A 20,604-nucleotide genomic window follows, 5' to 3' on the forward strand; every position below is an offset into this window, starting at 1 on the left:
TACTCTGTGTCCTTTTTGAAAAGATCCATGTGATAAATTCCATTTATGATTTCAGTGTTCGTAGCCAGAAAATAGTTTCCCTTCATATGAATTTCTAGGTTTCCTTTTTATTGGGCCACGAGAAATAGGCACCTCAACGTGATTCTTTTTTATTTTGGGAAAACCAGCATTAAATTTAGAGCTCATGGAGGGACCTAGTGAAGCTTATTTTCTTATTCCTTTGTCATTTAATTTTTTCTTTTATTTTATAACATCTCAAGTATGTAGTTCTATTTTTTTGGAAGTAGACTTGGTATAAATTGTATATACATATATCTCCTTGTGAGTTATCTGTGTCATTCCCAGCTATAATATATATGTTAGATCTAGAGGACATGAGATAGTCACATTTTGATCTAGATTTGGGTGACAAATTATATTACAATGGGGCCTATTATACTTTTCCTTTATCTTACATTAAATCATCAGACTCAAGAGCAGTTTTATTTTTTTTATCTTTGGTTGATTCCGGTTCCTTGACCACAAAATGAAGACATCTTTGGTCATTGCAAGGCTGCCATCCCTCCCCTCCTCACCTTATTCCCACTGGCTCCCTCAAGCAAATCCTTCCCAACTGCGCAGCTAACCTTCCCTGTCTCCTCTGCAACTCCCTTCTCTCTGGGTTGAGTACCTCATTCTTGTTCCTTACAGCTCCATGTGGCCTGGAACTGTGGAGAGTCCTGAAACCAGCTGAGGCAGATGGAAGAAGGCCAGTGCGGTTATTATGGAAGGTGACCTCTCTCTGGATTCTTTTTCTCTCTCTTTCTTCCCTTTCCCTCCCTTCCATCCTCCTTCCCTTCCCTTCCCTTCCCTTCCCTTCCCTTCCCTTCCCTTCCCTTCCTTCCCTTCCCTTCCCTCCCCTCCCCTCCCCCTCCCTCCCCTCCCCCTCCCCTTCCCCTCCCCTCCCCTCCCCCTCCCCTTCCCCCTCCCCACTCCCCTTCCCCCTCCCCACTCCCCTTCCCCCTCCCCTCCCTCCCCTTTCCCCTCCCCTCCCTCCCCTTTCCCCTCCCCCTCCCTCCCCTTTCCCCTCCCCACTGCCCTTCCCCCTCCCCCTCCCTCCCCTCCCCCTCCCTCCCCTTCCCCTCCCCACTCCCCTTCCCCCTCCCCACTCCCCTCCCCACTCCCCTTCCCCTCCCCACTCCCCTCCCCACTCCCCTCCCCTCCCCACTCCCCTCCCCACTCCCCTTCCCCCTCCCCACTCCCCTTCCCCCTCCTTCCCTTGCCTTGCCTTGCCTTGCCTTCCCTTCCCTTCCTTTCCCTGTCTCTCTCTTTCCCTGCCTCCCTGCCACCACCTTTCTTTCTTTTTGGCAGAGTCTTGCTCAATCACCCAGGCTGGAGTGCAGTAGTGAAATCATAACTCACTGCAGCCTTTAACTCCTGGGCTCAAGTGATCCTCCCACTTCACCTTCCCAAGTAGCTGGGACTACAGAAGTGTGCCAGTACACCCAGCTAATTAAAAAAATAGATAGATAGATAGATAGATAGATAGATAGATAGATAGATAGATGATAGATACATTTTTTGGTTGAGGCTGGGTCTTGCTATGTTGTCCAGGCTGGTCTTGAACTCCTGGGCTCAAGAGATCCTCCCACCTTAGCCTCCCAAAGCATTGGGATTATAAGCATGAGCCACCGTGCCCAGCCTGTTTCTTCATCCTGTTTAAAAGCCCTTGGTCTCTTACCCTTCCAAAAACTGTGATTCTTGAAATTTTACCTCCAGAATTTTCTTCCCTAGAGGGCTTTATGATGCCCCAAATCTCACATTGGCTGGCCAGCTCAAAAAAGCCCTATAGGTCACCTTGCAGATGGCCCAAACATGCATGACAGATGCTGGCCCCCCTCCTCTTTGGTCTGAAACATTAACATTCGGGATGGGTAGAAAGTGAAAGTGCAGGAGGCACCATGACCTTCTGGAGGAAACGATCACAAACCAGCCTCTGCTGGAAGGCAGCATAAGTCTCTGGAACCCTCCTCCCCACCCAACTGTCTAAGAAGAGCTCTGATCAGGGTCAGCTTGCTGGTGTGTCCTCGAGTCATTGGCAACATATATGGCACACGTGTGTTGAAACAGTGGGGCACAAAAACAGAAGAGGGACCACATGGTACTTTCTAGGGCGGAGGCCTGGGAGTGAGGAACGGGAGTGGTCAGGTGGGGAATGCAGAGAAGAGGAGGAGGGAAGAGGACCTGAGAGAGGGAAGTGAGAGAAGGAGTAGAAAATGGGGGGGACAAGGGAATAAACAGGAAAGGAAAAGGGCAGATGGAGAAAAAAAGAGTGAAAAGATGGGGAAGAAGAAGGAGGAGAGGAGTGAGATGCCAGAATTTGTGTGCCTCCAGAATTCCCAGGAAATGCTCATGATGTTAGCTCACATTTGCTTAAGTCCAGGCAAGTTCAAAATCCTGTTGAAATGGAGCAAGTGTCCTGCTTTGCCGGATGATATTCCAATTACCTCAGGGTTGGAGGCTCCCGCACCATCGCCCACTCCCTCCACACCCGCAGGGCTATGGGACTCCCTGGGTTGCGTAGGCAGCGCTGCAGCCGCATGGGACAACAGCCAGAGATGGCGGGGAATCCTAGAGAATCAATCCCAGATGCTGTGCTGTCTTTCTCAGCCATCAAGTATGAAAATAAATGATTGTGGCAACATATTTTTGGGGGAGGAAAGCCAACAACCGCACACGCCCACATGTGGTCTTAGCTACATAGCAGTGGCGAAGGGCCAAGTAGGGCAGCTTGCGAAGTAGAGAAGATGGATTTCAGTGCCCGCCTCCTCCCCGTCGCTTGTTGGGTCTGGTCTTTTTCTCCACCCTCCCCACCCGCCCGCCCACTGCACCTTCAAAAGGAAAGAGCTCTCTAAGAATTTGAGTTGGTTAAAAAAGAATGTACTAAAATGCTCTAAAATTAAATAATAGTGATAGTTGCATGACTGAACATACTATTAATAAAAGCCATTGAACTCACATTAAAACAGTGAATTTTATGGAATGTGAATTGTATCTCAATTTTTATTATTTTAAAAAGAATATGTTATTTAAAAAAGAATATTTAAAATGTTAATATGTTATTTTAAAAAAATATGTGTTATTTAAAAAAGAAAGTGGGGCTGGGAGTGGGCTGGGCCGGTAATCCCAGCACTTTGGGAGGCCAAGGCGTGGGGATCACTTGAGGTCAGGAGTTCAAGACCAGCTTGGACAACACGGCAAAACTCTGTCTCTACTAAAAATACAAAAATTAGTCGGGCATGGTGGTGCACACCTGTAATCCCAGCTACTCGGGAGGCCGAGGCAGGAGAATTGCTGGAATACAAGAGGCGGAGGTTGCAGTGAGCCAAGATCAGGCCACTGCACTCCAGCCTGGGCGACAGAGCGAGACCCTGTCTCAAAATAAATAAATAAATAAAATAAAAAAGAAAATGGGTCGTCTTGAGAGATAAAAGGCTCCTGGTCATTAGGAAGATTCTAGCTGACCTTTTATGCCTAGGCATAAAAGTAAAGGAAATTCCTGAACTGGGAAGGCAGTGGGACGAAGTGCCTGCTAAAGTCCCACTTGTAAGTCCTGGACTTATATTCAGGCATTACGCTCCATCTATGTGTGTAATCAGTAACAGAAAGGGAAGCCCTATAAATTCTGGGAAATACTCACCATGCTGTCTCCTAGGCAAATGTCTGGTGAGTGGGCCCAAGTTCAAGGCTGAAAATAAGAGTTTAGCTTAAAGTCCTCAGGATTCCACCTTAAACTTCTCACCAAGGGTTTGGGACTGGCAGGGCAGCCCTCTTAGCTAGGATGCCTGGCTGGGGTGCCTGGTCCAGGGTAGCTGGCTCTCTCCTCAGAGGGAGAGGCATGGAAATAAAAGACTAGGGCATAGGGTACTCTCCAACCCTTGGATACTCCAGGCAAGAGATGACTCAGAGCCGGACCAGACTTGGATGGGCTCAGAGGGAATGTGTCAGCTTTTTAGCCCTTACTCCTCTACACAAGTGGGATGGAGCGAAAGATACAGGCAGAAGGAAATAAGGGTGGCTTGTTTACATTGTTTTCGGCATTCTAGTTTAGCCTCATGGAATTAGACGAAATTTAGTAAATCCCCTCTTCTGGCACTTGAAACGTTACTATCACAGCCCAGGATGTGTTATTCATCCCTGGAGGGTAATTACCTGATTGTAGTTTAGTATCTAATAGTTAGCCTTATTCCCCACCCTCACCCCCACCGCTTCTCACTGTCTCAATGCCTTTCTTTTTCTTTGTTGTTGGCAATAAATTTTGTTTTCTTTGGGTTCAGAAGGCAAGAGGAGCCCCAGTCCTAGAGAAAACACTTGGCTACAACATATGGTACTATCCAGAAAACAACACTAACCTCACAGAAACAATGAACACCACTAACCAGCAGCTTGAACTGCACCTGGGAGGCAAGAGCTATTGGGTGTCTATGATTTCTTATAATTCTCTCGGGAAGTCTCCAGTGGCCACCCTGAGGATTCCAGCTATTCAGGAAAAACGTAAGTAGAGCATCAACTTCTTCCTTAGGTGCCTGGTCCCATCGACTGGCCAAGGAGCAGTCCCTGTGCTCTCAAGGGTGGCTGTTTCTCTTGAGTCAAAATGAAAATGGAGTGGGGACTTTTTAGGTTGTGGTGAAGCAATGAGAATTTGCTGGTAATCAATGAATCACTTGAAGTCATGTTCCTTTGGAACAAAGCCTTTGTTAAAAATCAGAGACTTTGTAAATTACAGAATACAAAGCCATATGCCTAGAAGTTCTGTGTGCAGCTTTGATTTGTTCTGGTCTGAGTGAATGTAAGCTGGGTCGAGTCCTATGAAACTGTCCTATTTCTCACATTTGTCCTCTGTTACCGAAGCTGCTTTTGAACTGTTCTCCCCACAAATAGGTAGTCACCACATCCCCATCCTTGGTTTAATGTTTGCTGTCCTGTTTTCTTCCTTTTCCCCTTCCATTTGTCACTATGGAAAAATTCTAGTGTTTATACTTGCCAATAAATTGTTCATTACACTTTTGGTTAAGTAGTTTTTGACATATTACTGCTCCCAGGCCAACTCATATTTATCCTGTTTTGGAATAAAAAATTTTCATTCAAAGAATTGCAGACAATAGATTTCCTCTTTTCTCTCTTATTTTTCTCTTTCAAACTTAGTACTATCCCTTATTCTATAAATTATCCTATTTATTTTACTACCTTTTTCTTCCTCAATAGGATGTAAATGCCATGAGGGCAGGGATTTTTTGTCTGTTTTTCTTTTTTTTTTTAACCTAATTCCCAACACTTAAAATAGCATAGAGCAGTTGGCATAGAGCAGGTGCGCAGTAACTATTTGTGGAAATGTATCATAGTTAGGAATGTTCTCTCCAATTCACCACTTTTCTCTATTTGCTTACACCTAGACTGGTTCAGACATTTACGCAACCAATTCTAGAATTCTCTGCCTGTGCTCCCTTCCATCTCTTCTCCTTCAGCCCTCATTTTGTAATTCCTAGATATTTATATTTTTGTATTTTGAGCTACACTTGATATTATTTTAGTTAGCATTTAATAGTACTCCCTGTAGTCCTCATTTCCTGACATCCTAGTTCCTGCCTGTCCAACACCCTAGTGATGAAGTTCCTGACAAATGCACGTGTCATTGGGGCACACATTCTTTGTTAATGGAGGTGCTGTTGAATAGTAACCTCAGTTTCCCATTTGGCCCCAGGATGGGAGGCGGTAAAGAGTAAGGTATAAAAGCATGGGCTTTGGAGTCCAGCGGCCCTGGGTTCAAATCTTTGCTCTTCCACAAGATACCATTAACCTTGGGCAAGTTACCTAACTTCTCTGAAGCTTAGCTACTCGTAAAATGGAGCTATTGTATAATAATACCTACCTCACAGAGCTGTAGTGAAGATTAAATGAGATCATGTATGTAAAATGCTTTGTCTGGTGCTAATTATTACTATTGTTATTATTATTATTATTTTAATTTTGAGATGGAGTTTTGCCCTTGTTGCCCAGGCTGGAGTGCAATGGTGTGATCTCAGCTCACCATAACCTCTGCCTCCTAGGTTCAAGCAATTCTCCTCCCTCACCCTCCTGAGTAGCTGGGATTACAGGCATGCACCACCATGCCAGGCTCATTTTGTATTTTTAGTAGAGACAGGGTTTCTCCATGTTGGTCAGGCTGGTCTTGAACTCCTGACCTCAGGTGATCCACCTGCCTCGGCGTCCCAAAGTGCTGGGATTATAGGCGTGAGCCACCGCTCCTGGCTTATTGTCATTCTTAATAAAATTTCTGATTGATCAAATTTCTGTTAGACATGGATTATCAACTTTAAAAATATAAAATACACTTTAAAGTTATGCTAAATTCACTTAAGTTTTTTTTGGCTTTGTGTCAGATACGACTGTGTGATCATCAATTATAAGGGTCCTAGATCAGGTATTGGCAAGCTGCAGCTTGCAGGTTAAATCTGGTTGGACACTTGTTATTATAAATGAAGTTTCACTCTAACACAACCACACATATTTGCTCACATATTGTTTATGGCTTCTTTTGTGCAACAGTGGCTAAGTTGAATAGTTATAACAGAGATGACCTAGCCCACAAAACCTAAAATCTAAAATATTTGCTATCTGGCTCTTTGCAGAGAAACTTTACAGATGCTAGTCCCAGACATATAGGAAAATGATGTTCTGGATGTGCACGGTGGCTCACGCCTGTAATCCCAGCACTTTGAGGCCAAGGCGGGTGGATCACTGAGTTCAGGAGTTCGAGACAAGTCCAGGCAACATAGTGAAACCTTGTCTCTACAAAAAAAAAAAAAAAAAAAAATACAAAAATTAGCCAGGCCTGGTGGCATGTGCCTGTAGTCCCAGCTACTTGAGAGGCTGAGGGGGAAGAATCACTTGAGCCAAAGAGGATGAGGCTGCAGTGAACCGAGATTGCACCACTGCACTCCAGCCTGGGTGACAGAGGGAGACCCTGTCTCAAAAACAAACAAAAGAAAGTAATATTCTACAGAATTTTGCTTACTAAAGTGGAGGCAACTGGAGAATGAGAATAATAACTACAGAATAATAAGATAATTTTTGTAAGTATAACTATCAATAAGTAATAGTTATCATACATTGTCTACTAGTATGTGTCAGGAATTGTGCTAAGATAACATAGGTTTTCCCATTTTAGCCTTGACATGACTCATGATGTAGATGCTGTGAGATCTATTTTATAGATGGCAAAGGGATTCAGGCAAGCTTAGTAATGTGCCCATGGTCTCTGGAGTGGGATTCCAGCTCGGATCTGCAGAATTCCCAACTCGTACCATATCCCACAACATTAGATGTGTTATTCATAAAGTGACTTGAATTCCAGTCACAGATGCGGTGTGACACTGAACTGGTTATTGACCTGTGCGGGCCTCCATGTTCCCCTCTTGGAATTAGGGCTTGGAATGAGGTTCCTTCTGCTCAGCACGCCCTGGGTTTTGTGAGACCTGAGCCAGCAGGCGGTGGCGGCGTGGTCCCAGGCCGGGCATGGGAAAGCCCGGCCACTGTGTCATGAGGCCGGAGGAGGAAGATGGGCCCAAGGTGAGGCAGAGCCCAGGATGGGCCAGGACGGTTGGCAAAGGAGAAGCAGCACCAGCACTTGAGCCTCAGTGACTGTCTTCATGCAGATCACAAGAAATCAATGGCTTTCACAGTCAAAGCCCCTCCCTGCTTCTTCAAGGAAGGATCTGTGTTTCCTACCACACCTGAGGATGTTTGGAGTCATTGCTCAGAAAGCTCTTATTGAATGATGGAAGGACCTGGCGATTCGTTTCTATTGAGTAGAGTGATGACTTGGAAACTTCCCTTTTGGCGCCCCTTGGTGTGGCCAGGCTTTCCCCTTTCAAGGCTGACTCATGGCTTCCTGGGGCGGGCGCCACGCCCCTGTGGTCTCCGCAGTCTCTGACGTGCACTTGGCGCTTTAGACCAGCTCTCCCTGCTCCACAGAGCTCCAGCGTTGGTGAGAAGGAGTGTGGGGTTAGACACCAACACTGGCTTCTTCAGGCCAGGATTTGTGGGCAATCATTTTTTTAAAAAGTGCCTCCAGGGAGATGAGAAGCTGCGGAAGCAGGCCAGGACAGGGCAGAGGCTGAGGTGAAGGTGGGCTTTCAGAGCTGCCAAAACAGCACTGCAGACTGGGGGGCTTCAAACAACAGGACTTTATTGTCTCATGGTCCTGGGGGCCAGAAGTCCCAAATCAAGGTGCTGGTTGGCCATGCTCCCTAAAGTCTTTAGGGGAGAATCCTTCCTTACCCCTTCCAGCCTGTAGTGGCCCCAGGTATTCCTTGGCTTGTGGTAGCTCCAGTAACTCCCATAAATGTCTCCTTCAGTCTTCACATGGCTAGCTTCTTGTGTGTGTCTCTGTTTCCATGCCCAGATTCCTCTTTTCTCACAAAGGGCCCACTGTCTTAACTAATTACATCTGCAATGGCCTAGTTCCAAATACAGTCACATTCTGTGGCACTGGGGATATACTTTGGGGGGATACAATTCAACCTGTAACAGGTACAATCTGAGATAAAAGCCCCAGGGAGGGGGGTTCCCACTGGATCTTGCAGGGGACTCTATCTAGAGTGTGAGTGACATCTCATAGTCATCCCCGCCAAGCAAAATACATACACACAGTACGAAGGAAGCTGAGTGGGTCTGGGTGGAGCACCAACATTGGCTGCTAGAAGAGTCTAGTTACATCTCCAAGGCTCCCGCAGGGACTTGCAGCCAGGACTGGCTGGGGCTGCTTCCAGGCGGTGAGCAGGGGAAGGCTGGAAGGAGAAACTCAGAGCCCTAGGGTTAGGGGGGGGTCCATCTCCAGGCTCTGTGCTTCTTGCCCCGGCCTCCGCTCCTTCTGTGGCTTCACATTGCCTCCATGCCTCAGTTGTCCTTCTCAGAGTTACCTTTTCAGGTTGATAAATTACCTGGCCTTGCTGCTAGGACTAGCCCCTGGAGTGTCTCCTAAGGACCCTGTTTGGGAAAAGGATCTGTCAACTGTGGCTTGCAAGAACAAGACTCCTAAATATACACACTGCCTGCTGAGGTTTGTTGCCAAGGAATAGCAGGATGCAGGACCCCCAGTCCCCACCCCAGATTCCTACATGTGGCCTAGGCTTCCAGCTTCAAAAGACTTTTGGGTTTCTTTTTTTTTTTTTTTTTTTTGCAGGACACTTTTGTGCCTGTATCCAGGATCATCTCTGACATTCATTGAAATACTCTTCCTGGCTGGGCGTGGTGGCTCATGCCTGTAATCCCAGCACTTTGGGAGACTGACTGAGTTGGGCAGATCACTTGAGGTCAGAAGTTTGAGACCAGCCTGGCCAACATGGTGAAACCCCATCTCTACTAAAAATACAAAAAATTAGCCAAGTGTGTTAGCATGCACCTATAGTCCCAGCTACTCGGGAGGCTGAGGCACAAGAATCACTTGAATCCAGGAGGTGGAGGTTGCAGTGAGCCAAGATCATGCCACTGCACTCCAGCCTGGGTGACAGGGTGAGACTGTGCCTCAAAAAAAAAAAAAAAAAAAGAAAAAGAAATGCTCTTCCGTGGATTTCAGTTTTGCAGGCTGAGGAGTGCTATGCTTGTGAGGACTGGGTGAGCGGAGAGCACGCCCTGGAATTTCTAAGCCCTGCCCAGTTTGTACCTTCCACCTCTGCCTCGCTGCACCTCCAATAGTTCTCTTCTGTGTGTTTGAATATTTCAATAAGATCTCTCTCTGATTCTGATTAAGTTCCAGATATTGGATTGGAAGCCACACACTCAACTTTTCTATTAAATAAATCCTTGTGACCTGTTTCCAGATTATTTTGGCCAGTCCTGCAGAAAATGTTGCCATTTATGTATTGATCCATACTAGGTAATTTGGATGGCAATGTCTTTATCTTTCTGGTACAAACGCAATACTTGCTGCCTTTAGGATAGGAATTCATATCCAGTTTGTGTAGAGCCAGACTATATAGTGAAAGTGTAAAGCCATCTCCCTGGTATGATTTTAAGGTCTCCATCTCCCAGCTTCCCAGCCACACAATTCCCCAGAGCCTGAAATTCTACCTTTGGAGATTCTCTGTCTCAGGTTTCCTTTCCATTTGACTTGCAGAGACACCTGTGGAAGGTAAGTCTTTTTAGACATCAACTGTCTAGTGAGATCCTTTTGTGGAAACAGGTCAATTTGGGGTAGGTAAAGGAAGATTAAGAAGCCACTTACTCCTCAAAGGTGTTGTGTAAGGAAAAAGGATGCAATAAAGGGAGTGAAAAGAGCCCCATCCAGGGAGGCTGCGGTGGAGATCCTGAACTTTGGCCTTGTTTTACAGCTGAGGCAATGAGGATGCCAATGTGGTTGTTGCATTTGGGGAATGAGTTGGGTAGCTGTGAAGCAGTCCTTTTCTCTCCTTTCAGCATTTCAGTGCATTGAGGTCATGCAGGTCTGCCTTGCTGAGGACCAGCTAGTGGTGAAGTGGCAAAGCTCTGCTCTAGACGTGAACACTTGGATGATTGAATGGTTTCCGGACGTGGACTCAGAGCCCACCACCCTTTCCTGGGAATCTGTGTCTCAGGCCACGAACTGGACAATCCAGCAAGGTAGCCAGGGCGGAACCCACAGTTTCCCTCATTGCAGGGTTTGGTTTCATTTTCATCCATTTTTAGATCTTTAACTTTGGCTTCAAAGCTGTTAGTGTGGTTAATAGCATTTGACAAGCTTGTGCAAGCTTAATGAAGTGACACGCTTCTTGGTATTTCCAAGGCAAGGCTGGCACAGAAAGCCGTGGGTGTCAAGCAGACCAGGTATCTGATCGGTCTCCAGGTGGAAAACACCATCTTAACACCCACCATCAGAGAGTCCTTCCCGGAGAGCTGGGTCATCCCTTGGATAACTCCAGAGTGTGGATCCCAGCTGGCCTACCTACGATACTTTCTTCAGTTCTGGTTGCCTGTTTAAGAGTTAGGCCCCCTTCCCAGGTGATTGTTATAGGAATGGCCTTCTTTTCAGGAAAGTTCCTGCTCTATGTAGGATACACGAGTGAGGCTTTACTCTTTATTTTTAATTTTGTTTAAATTTTTATTTTCTAGAGACAGGGTCTTGCTTGACTGCCAAGGATGGAGTGCAGTGGCACAATCATAGCTCACTGTAACCTCAAACTCCTGGGCTCAAGTGATCCTCCTGCCTCAGCCTCCCTAATGAGGCTTTACCCTTTTAATCCTGTCACTACAATCATTTCTTAATGCTTCAAACATCCATATTAAGAATAATACACATGCAGGGATGCAGGCAAGTAGAGGAGATAGAAGTCACAGTGTTTGAGATCCACAGGGTGATGATATGTTGTTCTAGGACTTAATTAGGCAGCGTGTTCTGCGATCCTATGGATCTCTCTGCTGCAACAGTATTTGGTCAGAACAGACCCGGGGATTCCCTGCCTCCAAAAAAGAAAAAGCTAAAAAGCTAAATTTAAAAATAAGAATTAATTAGAAAATCTGAGAAAAGCAATAGACATTAGAGACCATTCAACCTAACCTGTTTATTTTCCAGAGGTGGAAACTATAGAGAAATGGAACATCTTCCATAAGTGTTTGGCCATAACTCTTAGTCTAGTATTCCTTCCACTGTTCCATGCTCTGCACTTATGCTTTTTTTTTCTTTCTTTTTTACAGATAAATTAAAACCTTTCTGGTGCTATAACATCTCTGTGTATCCAATGTTGCACGACAAAGTTGGCGAGCCATATTCCATCCAGGCTTATGCCAAAGAAGGCGGTATGAATGGACAAGGCCCTGTGGGGAAAAGGAAACAGTGGGACCTGTCCCACATGTCAATAAGGCTGCAAGTGCCTGTAGCTCATTCCCAGCCATCTTAGGGCTCATTTGTGCTTCATCTTGTAGTGAGCTCTGTATGTTATGAATTTGCTGAATTCTGAAGCTGGGGTAGACATTACAGATCATTGAGTCCAATCCCCTCATTTCACAAATGGAAAATTAAAGCTCAGAGAGGTGAAATAACTTGCCCAAAGTCACAGATAAACAGTGCAAATAGAGCTACTACCAGCAATAACACTGAATTAAGACCACATCAGGGAGCCTACAGAGTTCATCCTAAGCTAGGGATGTTAAAAAATTATTTTTAATTATGTAGCAATAAGCAAAGCCTTTACTGGTAAATGGCCCAAGCTTTACTTTTATCTTTTTGGAAGTTCATGTCTTCCAGATTCAACATTGGAAAATATCTTCTGCCACTCAAAGGTAGCCTATGGAGCCATATTCTTCAACTATTTGATAATAACTACACTTTACAGATATGAATGAAAAAGCTGGGTACCAAATTGGAGTGAGACATCTATAAGAAAGGACTTTTTCAAGTGATCTTGTTGCCACTTCTCTTCTTGCTTAAGAGAGATGGCTCTAGAAAACAATTTTCCCAAACAAGCTGATTCATCGGTTCCCTACTCACCCCTCACCCCTTGCCTCCAGCACTGTGGTTTGGTCTGAGTACTGGCCAGAGCCTTTGTGGGGGAACGATCTCCTGGAGTGCGGTTCATTGATTATCATTTATCCCCCTGTCCTTTCCAGTTCCATCAGAAGGTCCTGAGACCAAGGTGGAGAACATTGGCGTGAAGACGGTCACGATCGCATGGAAAGAGATTCCCAAGAGTGAGAGAAAGGGTATCATCTGCAACTATACCATCTTTTACCAAGCTGAAGGTGGAAAAGGATTCTGTAAGCGCACCCATAACCAAGTGGAAAAAAACCCCAAGCCCCAGATAGATGCTATGGATCGACCTGTTGTAGGCATGGCTCCCCCATCTCATTGTGACCTGCAACCTGGCATGAATCACTTAGCTTCTTTAAGTCTCTCTGAAAATGGGGCCAAGAGCACCCGCCTTTTGGGGTTTTGGGGGTTAAATGAGAGTGAAGTGACAGTACCTGAGAGGAGAGTCCTGAGGAAACGGAAGGAGTTGTTATAATTTGTCCTGGTTGGGCCCTGAATTGACCTCCCGGGAGCTCCCTGACCATCATTCCCAGGAATGGCATGCCTGGCTTAAAGAGTGAGGAGGAACAGACCCTGTCACCATGACTTCTACGGCTCCTGCCAAATCATGCTTTTGTTTTTCAGTCCACCTTATCTCCTGACATCTTAAATACTGGGCAAGGCTTGGATTCTTGCTTAGGCTAAATAATTTTTTCTTATGCTAAAATACATGTAAAATATTTTTCCAGTTTAAACATTTGAAAGTGTACAATTTAGTGGCATTAGAAGCATTCACAATATTGTGCAACCATCACCACTATTTCCAGAACTCTTCTATTTCTGCCCAGTAGAGGCCCTATACCCATTCATTAGTCACTCCCCATTCCTCTCCTCCCACAGCCCCTGGCAACCACCAAGCTGCTTTGTGTCTCTATGGATTGCCTATTTTGGATATTTCATATACATAGAATCATAAAATATGTGGCCTTTGTGTCTGGCTTCTTTCATGTAGCATGTTTTCAAAGTTCATCCATGTTACAGCATGATTTTGTACTTATTTATTTTTATGGCTGAATAATATTCCATTGTGTGGATATTCCATATTTGGTTTATCCATTCATCAGTTGATGAACATTTAGGTTGTTTCAACCTTTAGGCTACTGTGAATAGGGCTGCTATGAACAGATGTCTGCTACGAACATATGCTGCTGTGTACAAATATGTGTTTGAGTTTGTGCTTTTCGTTCTATTGGGCATATACCTAGAAGTTGAATTGCTGGATCATACGGTAACTCTAGTTTAACTTACTGAGGAGCCACCAAACTGTTTTCCACAGTGACTACTCCACACTATACATTTCTTACTAGCGATGTATGAGGGTTTTCATTTCCCTGCATCCTTGTCAATATGTGTTATTTTTCATTAAAAAAAATTATATGGCTTTCCTGGTAGGTATGTAGTGGTTGTCTCATTGACTTGCATTTCCCTACCGACTAATAATGTTGGGCATCTTTTCATGTAGTTTTTGCCCATTTGTATATCTTCTTTTTTTTTTTTTTTTTTTTTTTTTTTTGAGACGGAGTTTTGCTCTTGTTACCCAGACTGGAGTGCAATGGCATGATCTCGTCTGCAACCTCCACCTCCCAGGTTCAAGCGATTCTCCTGCCTCAGCCTCCCAAGTAGCTGGGATTGCAGGCGTGCGCCACCACGTCCAGCTAATTTTGTATTTTTAGTAGAGATGGAGTTTCTCCATGTTGGTCAGGCTGGTCTCGAACTCCTGACCTCAGGTGATCTGCCTGCCCTGGCCTCCTGAAGTGCTGGGATGACAGGCGTGAGCCACTGTGCCCGGCCAGCCCATTTGTATACTTCTTTGGAGAAGTGTCTTTTTAATCTTTTTTCTTATGTTTAAATTGGGTTGTCTTTTCGTTATTGAATTTATAAGAGTTCTTTTTATATTCTGGATATGTTATTTATCAGATATATGATTTATAAATATTTTCTCCCATTCTATGGATTATCTTTTCATTCTCGATATTATCTTTTGATGCACAAAAACTTTGAATTTCAGTGAAGTCCAGCTTAATCTATTTTTTTCTTTTGCGGCTTGTGCTTTTGGTGTCATATCTAAGAAACCATTGTGAAATTCGAGGTCGTGAAGATTTATCCTATGCTGTCTTCTAAGAGTTTTTATAGTTCTAGCACTTATATTGAGGTCCTTGATCCATCTTGATATTTAAGCAGGACATGAATAGGGGTCAGAATATGAGACAGCTGAGCTTGGAAGCACAGGTTCCAATGCTCTTATTTTGGTGCTACTGGGACACAATTTTCAGTCTGGTTTGGCTGTGGTGTTTGACCTCTGTATTTTTCCTTTAGCCAAGACAGTCAATTCCAGCATCTTGCAGTACAGCCTGGAGTCCCTGCAACGAAAGACCTCTTACACTGTTCAGGTCATGGCCAGCACCAGTGCTGGGGGAACCAACGGGACCAGCATAAATTTCAAGACATTGTCATTCAGTGAGTATTTCCTTCAAGCCTTAGGTACCTCTCCCTCACATTTACCTTACATCAGAGAGAAATGACATCTGCCAAAAGCTGGAGGAAGCCAAATGAAAGGGCAGTGCCTAGTGAAAAGAGCCGCCCTGCTCTCTGGCTCACCAACCTTCCTGGAAAGCATATAGGTGAGGAGACGGGAGGGAGAGAGCAGGCGAGTTGAGAGCCAAATTTGGAAACGCTGGTCATTTTGGTCGTTTCTCATGGGCAGCCACAAATCATCTGGAGGAGGAGGTGGCAAATTAATGCCAACTTCAGTCTTAGCACCAAACCAGCTCCCATCTCAAGGCTGTCTCCCTGTTCACAGTCACCACTTTCTGCATGTTATAGGTTACGGTATGTATTAGTCTGTTTTCATGCTGCTGATAAAGACATACCTGAGACTGGGTAATTTATAAAGAAAAAGAGGTTTAATGGACTCACAGTTCCACGTGGCTGGGGAAGCCTCACAGTCATGGTGGAAGGCGAAATGCACATCTTACATGGTGGCAGACGAGAGAATGAGGACCAAGTGAAAGTGGCTTCCCCCTATAAAACCGTCAGATCTCATGAGATTTATTCACTACTATGAGAACAGTATGGGGGAAATTGCCCCCATGATTCAATTATCTCCCACTGGGTCCCTCCCACAACACGTAGGAATTATGGGAGCTACAATTCAAAATGAGATTTGGGTGGGGACACAGCCAAACCATATTACTGTACAACAGGGCCTTCAAGGGAAAACCTTGGGTTAACTCAGGACTACTGACCCATAGGAAGGGGCTTAACCTCATCATTTGTGGAGGTTTTTTTTGAGCAAAAAGACGTATGATATATTTAACTTACCCACTTTTACATTAAAAAATAGCAAGAAAAATTTACTAGAACAACAAATAATTTACTACAACAAATAATGTAAAATAAAATGTAGCTTCATACGATGGCTGGTTAAGGGAGATTTAGAGGCAGGCAGATGGAATGAGGAGGGGGATGAAGCAGAAAGAAGGAAGGAGGATGGGAGAAACAGAAATATGTTCATTTTGCTAAGTCCTTGAGTGACAGAGATTTGATTTTTAAGTATGTACTGAAACTGTCTTAATGAACAACTTTTTAGATTAAAAATGAAGGAACACTGCCAAGTTTTTGCAATAACTGAGGCAAGCTAAAAATTGCTTGAAATATTCTTGAAAGCCTCTTATGCATCACATTTTTCAAGAATAAAATTGCTTTATGACTCTGGAAAATGTGAGTATGACTTTTTTTACAGAGAAAACATATTCTGTTTTGATGGACTAACATTGCCTTCTAGGAACTCTTTTTGATATGCTGTTTAAAATCTTTTAAAGCTATATTGAATTTTTGTAACACTGGGCACAAATTTCATCAGCTCAAAGAGTTTTCTCCAAGGGTTAAATGAAGGCAAGATCCAGCCCTGGAACCTAGAAGTTTCCTACCCTGGTCTATAGATTATAAATCACCCTGCTTCCATTTTTGATCCTCTATAATCCATTTTACACACAGCAGCCAGAGTTTCAAACCCTGAATTCTCTGCTTAAAGGTCACCAGTGACTTTTATTATATTTTAAAGAAAATCTAAACTCCTTCCTATAACTTTCAAGGTCTTTCATCATCTGTCCCTTACTGACCTCATTTTTCCTGCTGCTTTCTGCCTCTGTTTATCTTCCTTACCTTGTTCCTGCTTCAAAGCTTTTGCATCCACTGTTTCTTTTGCCTGGAATGCTTTTCTCCATGTTTTTGCGTGGCTGGATCCTTCATACTATTAAGATCAGCTTGAATTTCACTCCTGCCTTGGACACCTTAGCTAAAGTTGCTGTCTGGATGCAGTGGCTCATGCCTGTAACTCCAGCACTTTGGGGGGCCAAGGCAGGAGGATCACTCAAGGCCAGGAGTTCAAGACCAGCCTGGCCAACATGGTGAAACCCAGTCTCTACCTAAAATACAAAAATTAGCTGGGCTTGGTGGCAGGCGCCTATAATCCCAGCTACCAGGGTGGCTGGGGCAGGAGAATCACTTGAACCCAGGAGGCGGAGGTTGCGGTGAGCCGAGATGCACCACTGCACTCCAGCCTGGGCGACAGAGCAAGATTCCATCTCAAAAAAAAAAAATCTAAAAATTAGCTGGGCATGATGGCTTGCACTTGTAAGTCCTAGGTACTTGGGAGGCTGAGGCAGGAGGTTGCTTGAGCCCAGGAGTTCAAGGCTACAGTGAGCTATGATCATGCCAGTGCACTCCAGCCTGGGCGACAGAGCGAGACCCATCTCAAAAAAATATTTATAAAAATTAAAAAGTAAATGCTCAATAAATATTCACTGAATGAATGCTGTTGGAATGAATGCTGCCAGGAAGACACCTAGATGGGGAGGCACAAAATTCTGTTTTTTGTTTTTGTTTTTGTTTTTGAGATCAAGTTTAGCCCTGTCGCCCAGGCTGGAGTGCAATGGCATGATCAGCGCTCACTGCAACCTCCGCCTCCCAGGTTCAAGCGATTCTTCTGCCTCAGCCTCCTGAGTAGCTGGGATTACAGGTGCACGCTATCATACCCGGCTAATTTTTTGTATCTTTAGTAGAGACGGGGTTTCACTATGTTGGCCAGGCAGGTCTCAAACTCCTGACCTGGGGTCTTTTTAGTGGAAAGAAATTGAATTTAATTGAAAGAAAACTAATAAGAAATTGTGTTGCTGAAGCTACTAGAAGAAAAAGTTAATCATTGATTTTTGTCAAGAAGGTGAGGAACTCACTACTGACTTTTGTTCTTTCTTTTTCAAAGGTGTCTTTGAGATTATCCTTATAACTTCTCTGATTGGTGGAGGCCTTCTTATTCTCATTATCCTGACAGTGGCATATGGTCTCAAAAAACCCAAGTGAGTCTGCAGACAACAGTGGGTGCCTTAAAAATCAGGGACAAAAAGGGGTTGAAGTCATCATAGGTGCTTCGTAGGAGAGGGCACTCTACCATTAAGGGGTGTTCATTCATTTATTAACTTGGTGTTTATTTATTGAGGTTATTAAAGGCCACGCTCAGTGGCTCATCAGAATTCTGACCAAGCAAGAGCACTTTCGTTTCCCAGAGCTCCATGTCCAGGTCTAGGCCTTTTTGAGGCCAGGAGAGTGCCAGCTGCCCCACAGGCTCTGTCTGCTCCATTTGCCATCTGAGACTGGAGTTGGAGAGCAGGCCCTTTCTCTCAGTGTCTAGGGGGGCCCCTGGCTGCAGCAACAGGCCTTCTTGAAAGCTTCTATCTCAGGCGGAGCAGGGAGCAGTGTCTCCACAGTGTTGGAGTGCTGGCCAGTCGTCTGTGAGTGCAAGCTTATTGCTTGCTTGTGGTGCAGTGTTGAGGGTCTGGCTGCAGGGGCCTTTACCCCGCTTGCCCTGGGCACTGTGGGGAAGAAAGCATGTCTTCAGGGTCTTACACTTTCTCTCTGCAGTGAGCCTTATGGCACCCCAATGGTCCTTCCCTGCTTGAGCTGTCTCTCCAAATTAGACAGTTGTGAGTCATCTCTGTCAAGCAGCTGCACTTAGTTAATGGTCAAGCTAATATCAGCCTCAGTTACCAACTGTAGGTAATAACCAAGCCACCAGCATAGATTCTTGTACATTATGCACTTAAGTAATCATTTTGATCTTAGCATGCAGCAGAATCAGGCCTCACCCCCAAAGCTTCTGATTCAGTGGTTCTAGGGTAAAGCCCCAAAATTTGCATTTCTAACAAGTTCCCAGGTGATCCCGATGCTGCTAGTTGGGACCACACTTCGAGAACCATTGCAGGAAAGTGTAGGTAGCTTATAAGGTTTATAAATATTGTCCTTCCCAGAGGATAAGCCTCAAAGGAATGACTCTGTGATGGTGCAATTTACAGCATCGGGACCAGGTATGGAGATGCGGGGATGGGAGAGGGGAAGATAAGCTTTGTATGGGGAGAATCTCCTTTGATCACATCCCACAGAGAACTTGCAATGTCACCCCCCAACACACACTGCAAAACAACGCCACTTTCCCAGGTTCTGTCAGGCGGACATGCCCTTATTTAGGAGGGAATCTTACAATTCCCTTTAGCACAGCCTCACTCTTATCACTCAGCCATATTGTGCTAATGCCTCTTGGCTTCACTTCCCATCTTAACATTTTCTCTCTCATTAGCAAATTGACTCACCTGTGTTGGCCCAGCGTTCCCAACCCTGCTGATAGTAGTATAGCCACATGGCGTGGAGATGATTTCAAGGTAAACTCTCCTGTTTTTATTAAGGAAATCATTGTCGTGGGAGGTAGACAAGGTGAATGGAGAGGGGCAAGCATCCTAGGCTGAGCTTTTTTCGAGGTTCACATCAAGAGAACTTGAGTTGAAAAGTCTCAGGGAATGGCAGGCAGAGCAGATGGAATCAGCCTTCCTGGAATGGCTTTGACCTCATGCTTTGACAAGGGGAAAGGGCTTCACCAGGCTCATGAGGACCCAGTGCGTTCCCATGTGGAACTGGTCCCATAAAGGATGCTGCAGAATAAACACACTGGCCCTACCCTTCCTGACCTGATGAGCTAATTAGAGAGAGAGGAGGCCTGGCTATAGGATTTGAAGCCATTTACAAAGCAGCCAGGAGCACATTACTCTAAAGACTGCCTAAATATCACCAGGGAATGTCGATGGGCATGGCAGTCTGAGGCTGCCTCAGGTTGCTTTTCTCAGGTTGGGGACGTCAGAGTCAGGCTTTATTTAACTGGCATTGGGGTTTTCTAGTGAGTATTCCTTAACTAGAAACCCTCCATTTGCATAAATTTTTAAGTGGAAAACTGTTAGGGAAATTTTAAAGTTTAATTTCTTGCTTACGTAGAAACAAGCCCAATCAAATATAACCTTTAAATCCTTATTACTGAAAGGCTGTTTCCAGTTTTTCCTTGATGCACACATTTTAAATATTAGTCCTTGTTCCCATTCAGAAGTCTTTTTTGAGCATGGGCATTTTGTTATAATGGGCTTTCTTTCTATTTCCTCCTCTTATCAGTCTGGTATACTGGACTGATTTATACCCCCATTTACTTTCCTGCTTATTGAATGTCATTTAGAGAGTAAATGGATTCATAGGCAGTGCTCTCTGATAACTAACATGCTTTTTGAATAATCTGTAGGTTGGGCTTCTAGAGCCAGCACTTATTAATCACTCACTACATGCCAGGTGCTGGGCTAGGCCCTAGGGATACAAATGACAAAGTCACTGTCCCTGCCATGAGGCCGCCTCTGATTTTCTGGTGAGGTCGAACAAGTCTGTCTCTATGATGTGGTTTTTCCATCACTAAGAGTTCTAATTTTGGTGCTTCCCTCTTAACTGGGGTTTTGTGAGCATGGGATTGTGTGGAAAATAGCCTTGCACACTCTAGCCGAAGAAATTGTTTGAATTGGCTGGGTGCGGCGGCTCATGCCTATAATCCCAGCATTTTGGGAGGCCAAAGCAGGTGGACTGCTTGAGCTCAGGAGTTCAAGACCAGCCTGGGTAACATGACAAAACCCCATCTCCACAAAAAATAAAAAAAATTAGCCAGG

General features: G+C 44.8%; 1 protein-coding gene across 4 annotated transcripts in view; it reads left to right on the forward strand.

Annotated features, from left to right (window-relative positions):
* The window catches only part of IL31RA (interleukin 31 receptor A), a 71,842-nt gene that overhangs the window by 44,395 nt on the left and 6,843 nt on the right, over nt 1-20,604 (forward strand). For all 4 annotated transcript variants that reach the window (XM_012497403.2, XM_012497404.2, XM_030797837.1 and 1 more), the window contains 8 exons: nt 691-770; nt 4,317-4,533; nt 10,456-10,638; nt 11,710-11,811; nt 12,622-12,768; nt 14,897-15,037; nt 17,844-17,937; nt 19,212-19,293. In XM_012497403.2, the coding sequence (XP_012352857.1) occupies nt 691-770; nt 4,317-4,533; nt 10,456-10,638; nt 11,710-11,811; nt 12,622-12,768; nt 14,897-15,037; nt 17,844-17,937; nt 19,212-19,293 (1,046 nt within the window). The remainder of the gene's footprint in view (nt 1-690; nt 771-4,316; nt 4,534-10,455; nt 10,639-11,709; nt 11,812-12,621; nt 12,769-14,896; nt 15,038-17,843; nt 17,938-19,211; nt 19,294-20,604) is intronic.

This window comes from Nomascus leucogenys, chromosome 18 (genome assembly GCF_006542625.1).
Source record: "Nomascus leucogenys isolate Asia chromosome 18, Asia_NLE_v1, whole genome shotgun sequence".
Classification (NCBI taxonomy): domain Eukaryota; kingdom Metazoa; phylum Chordata; class Mammalia; order Primates; family Hylobatidae; genus Nomascus; species Nomascus leucogenys.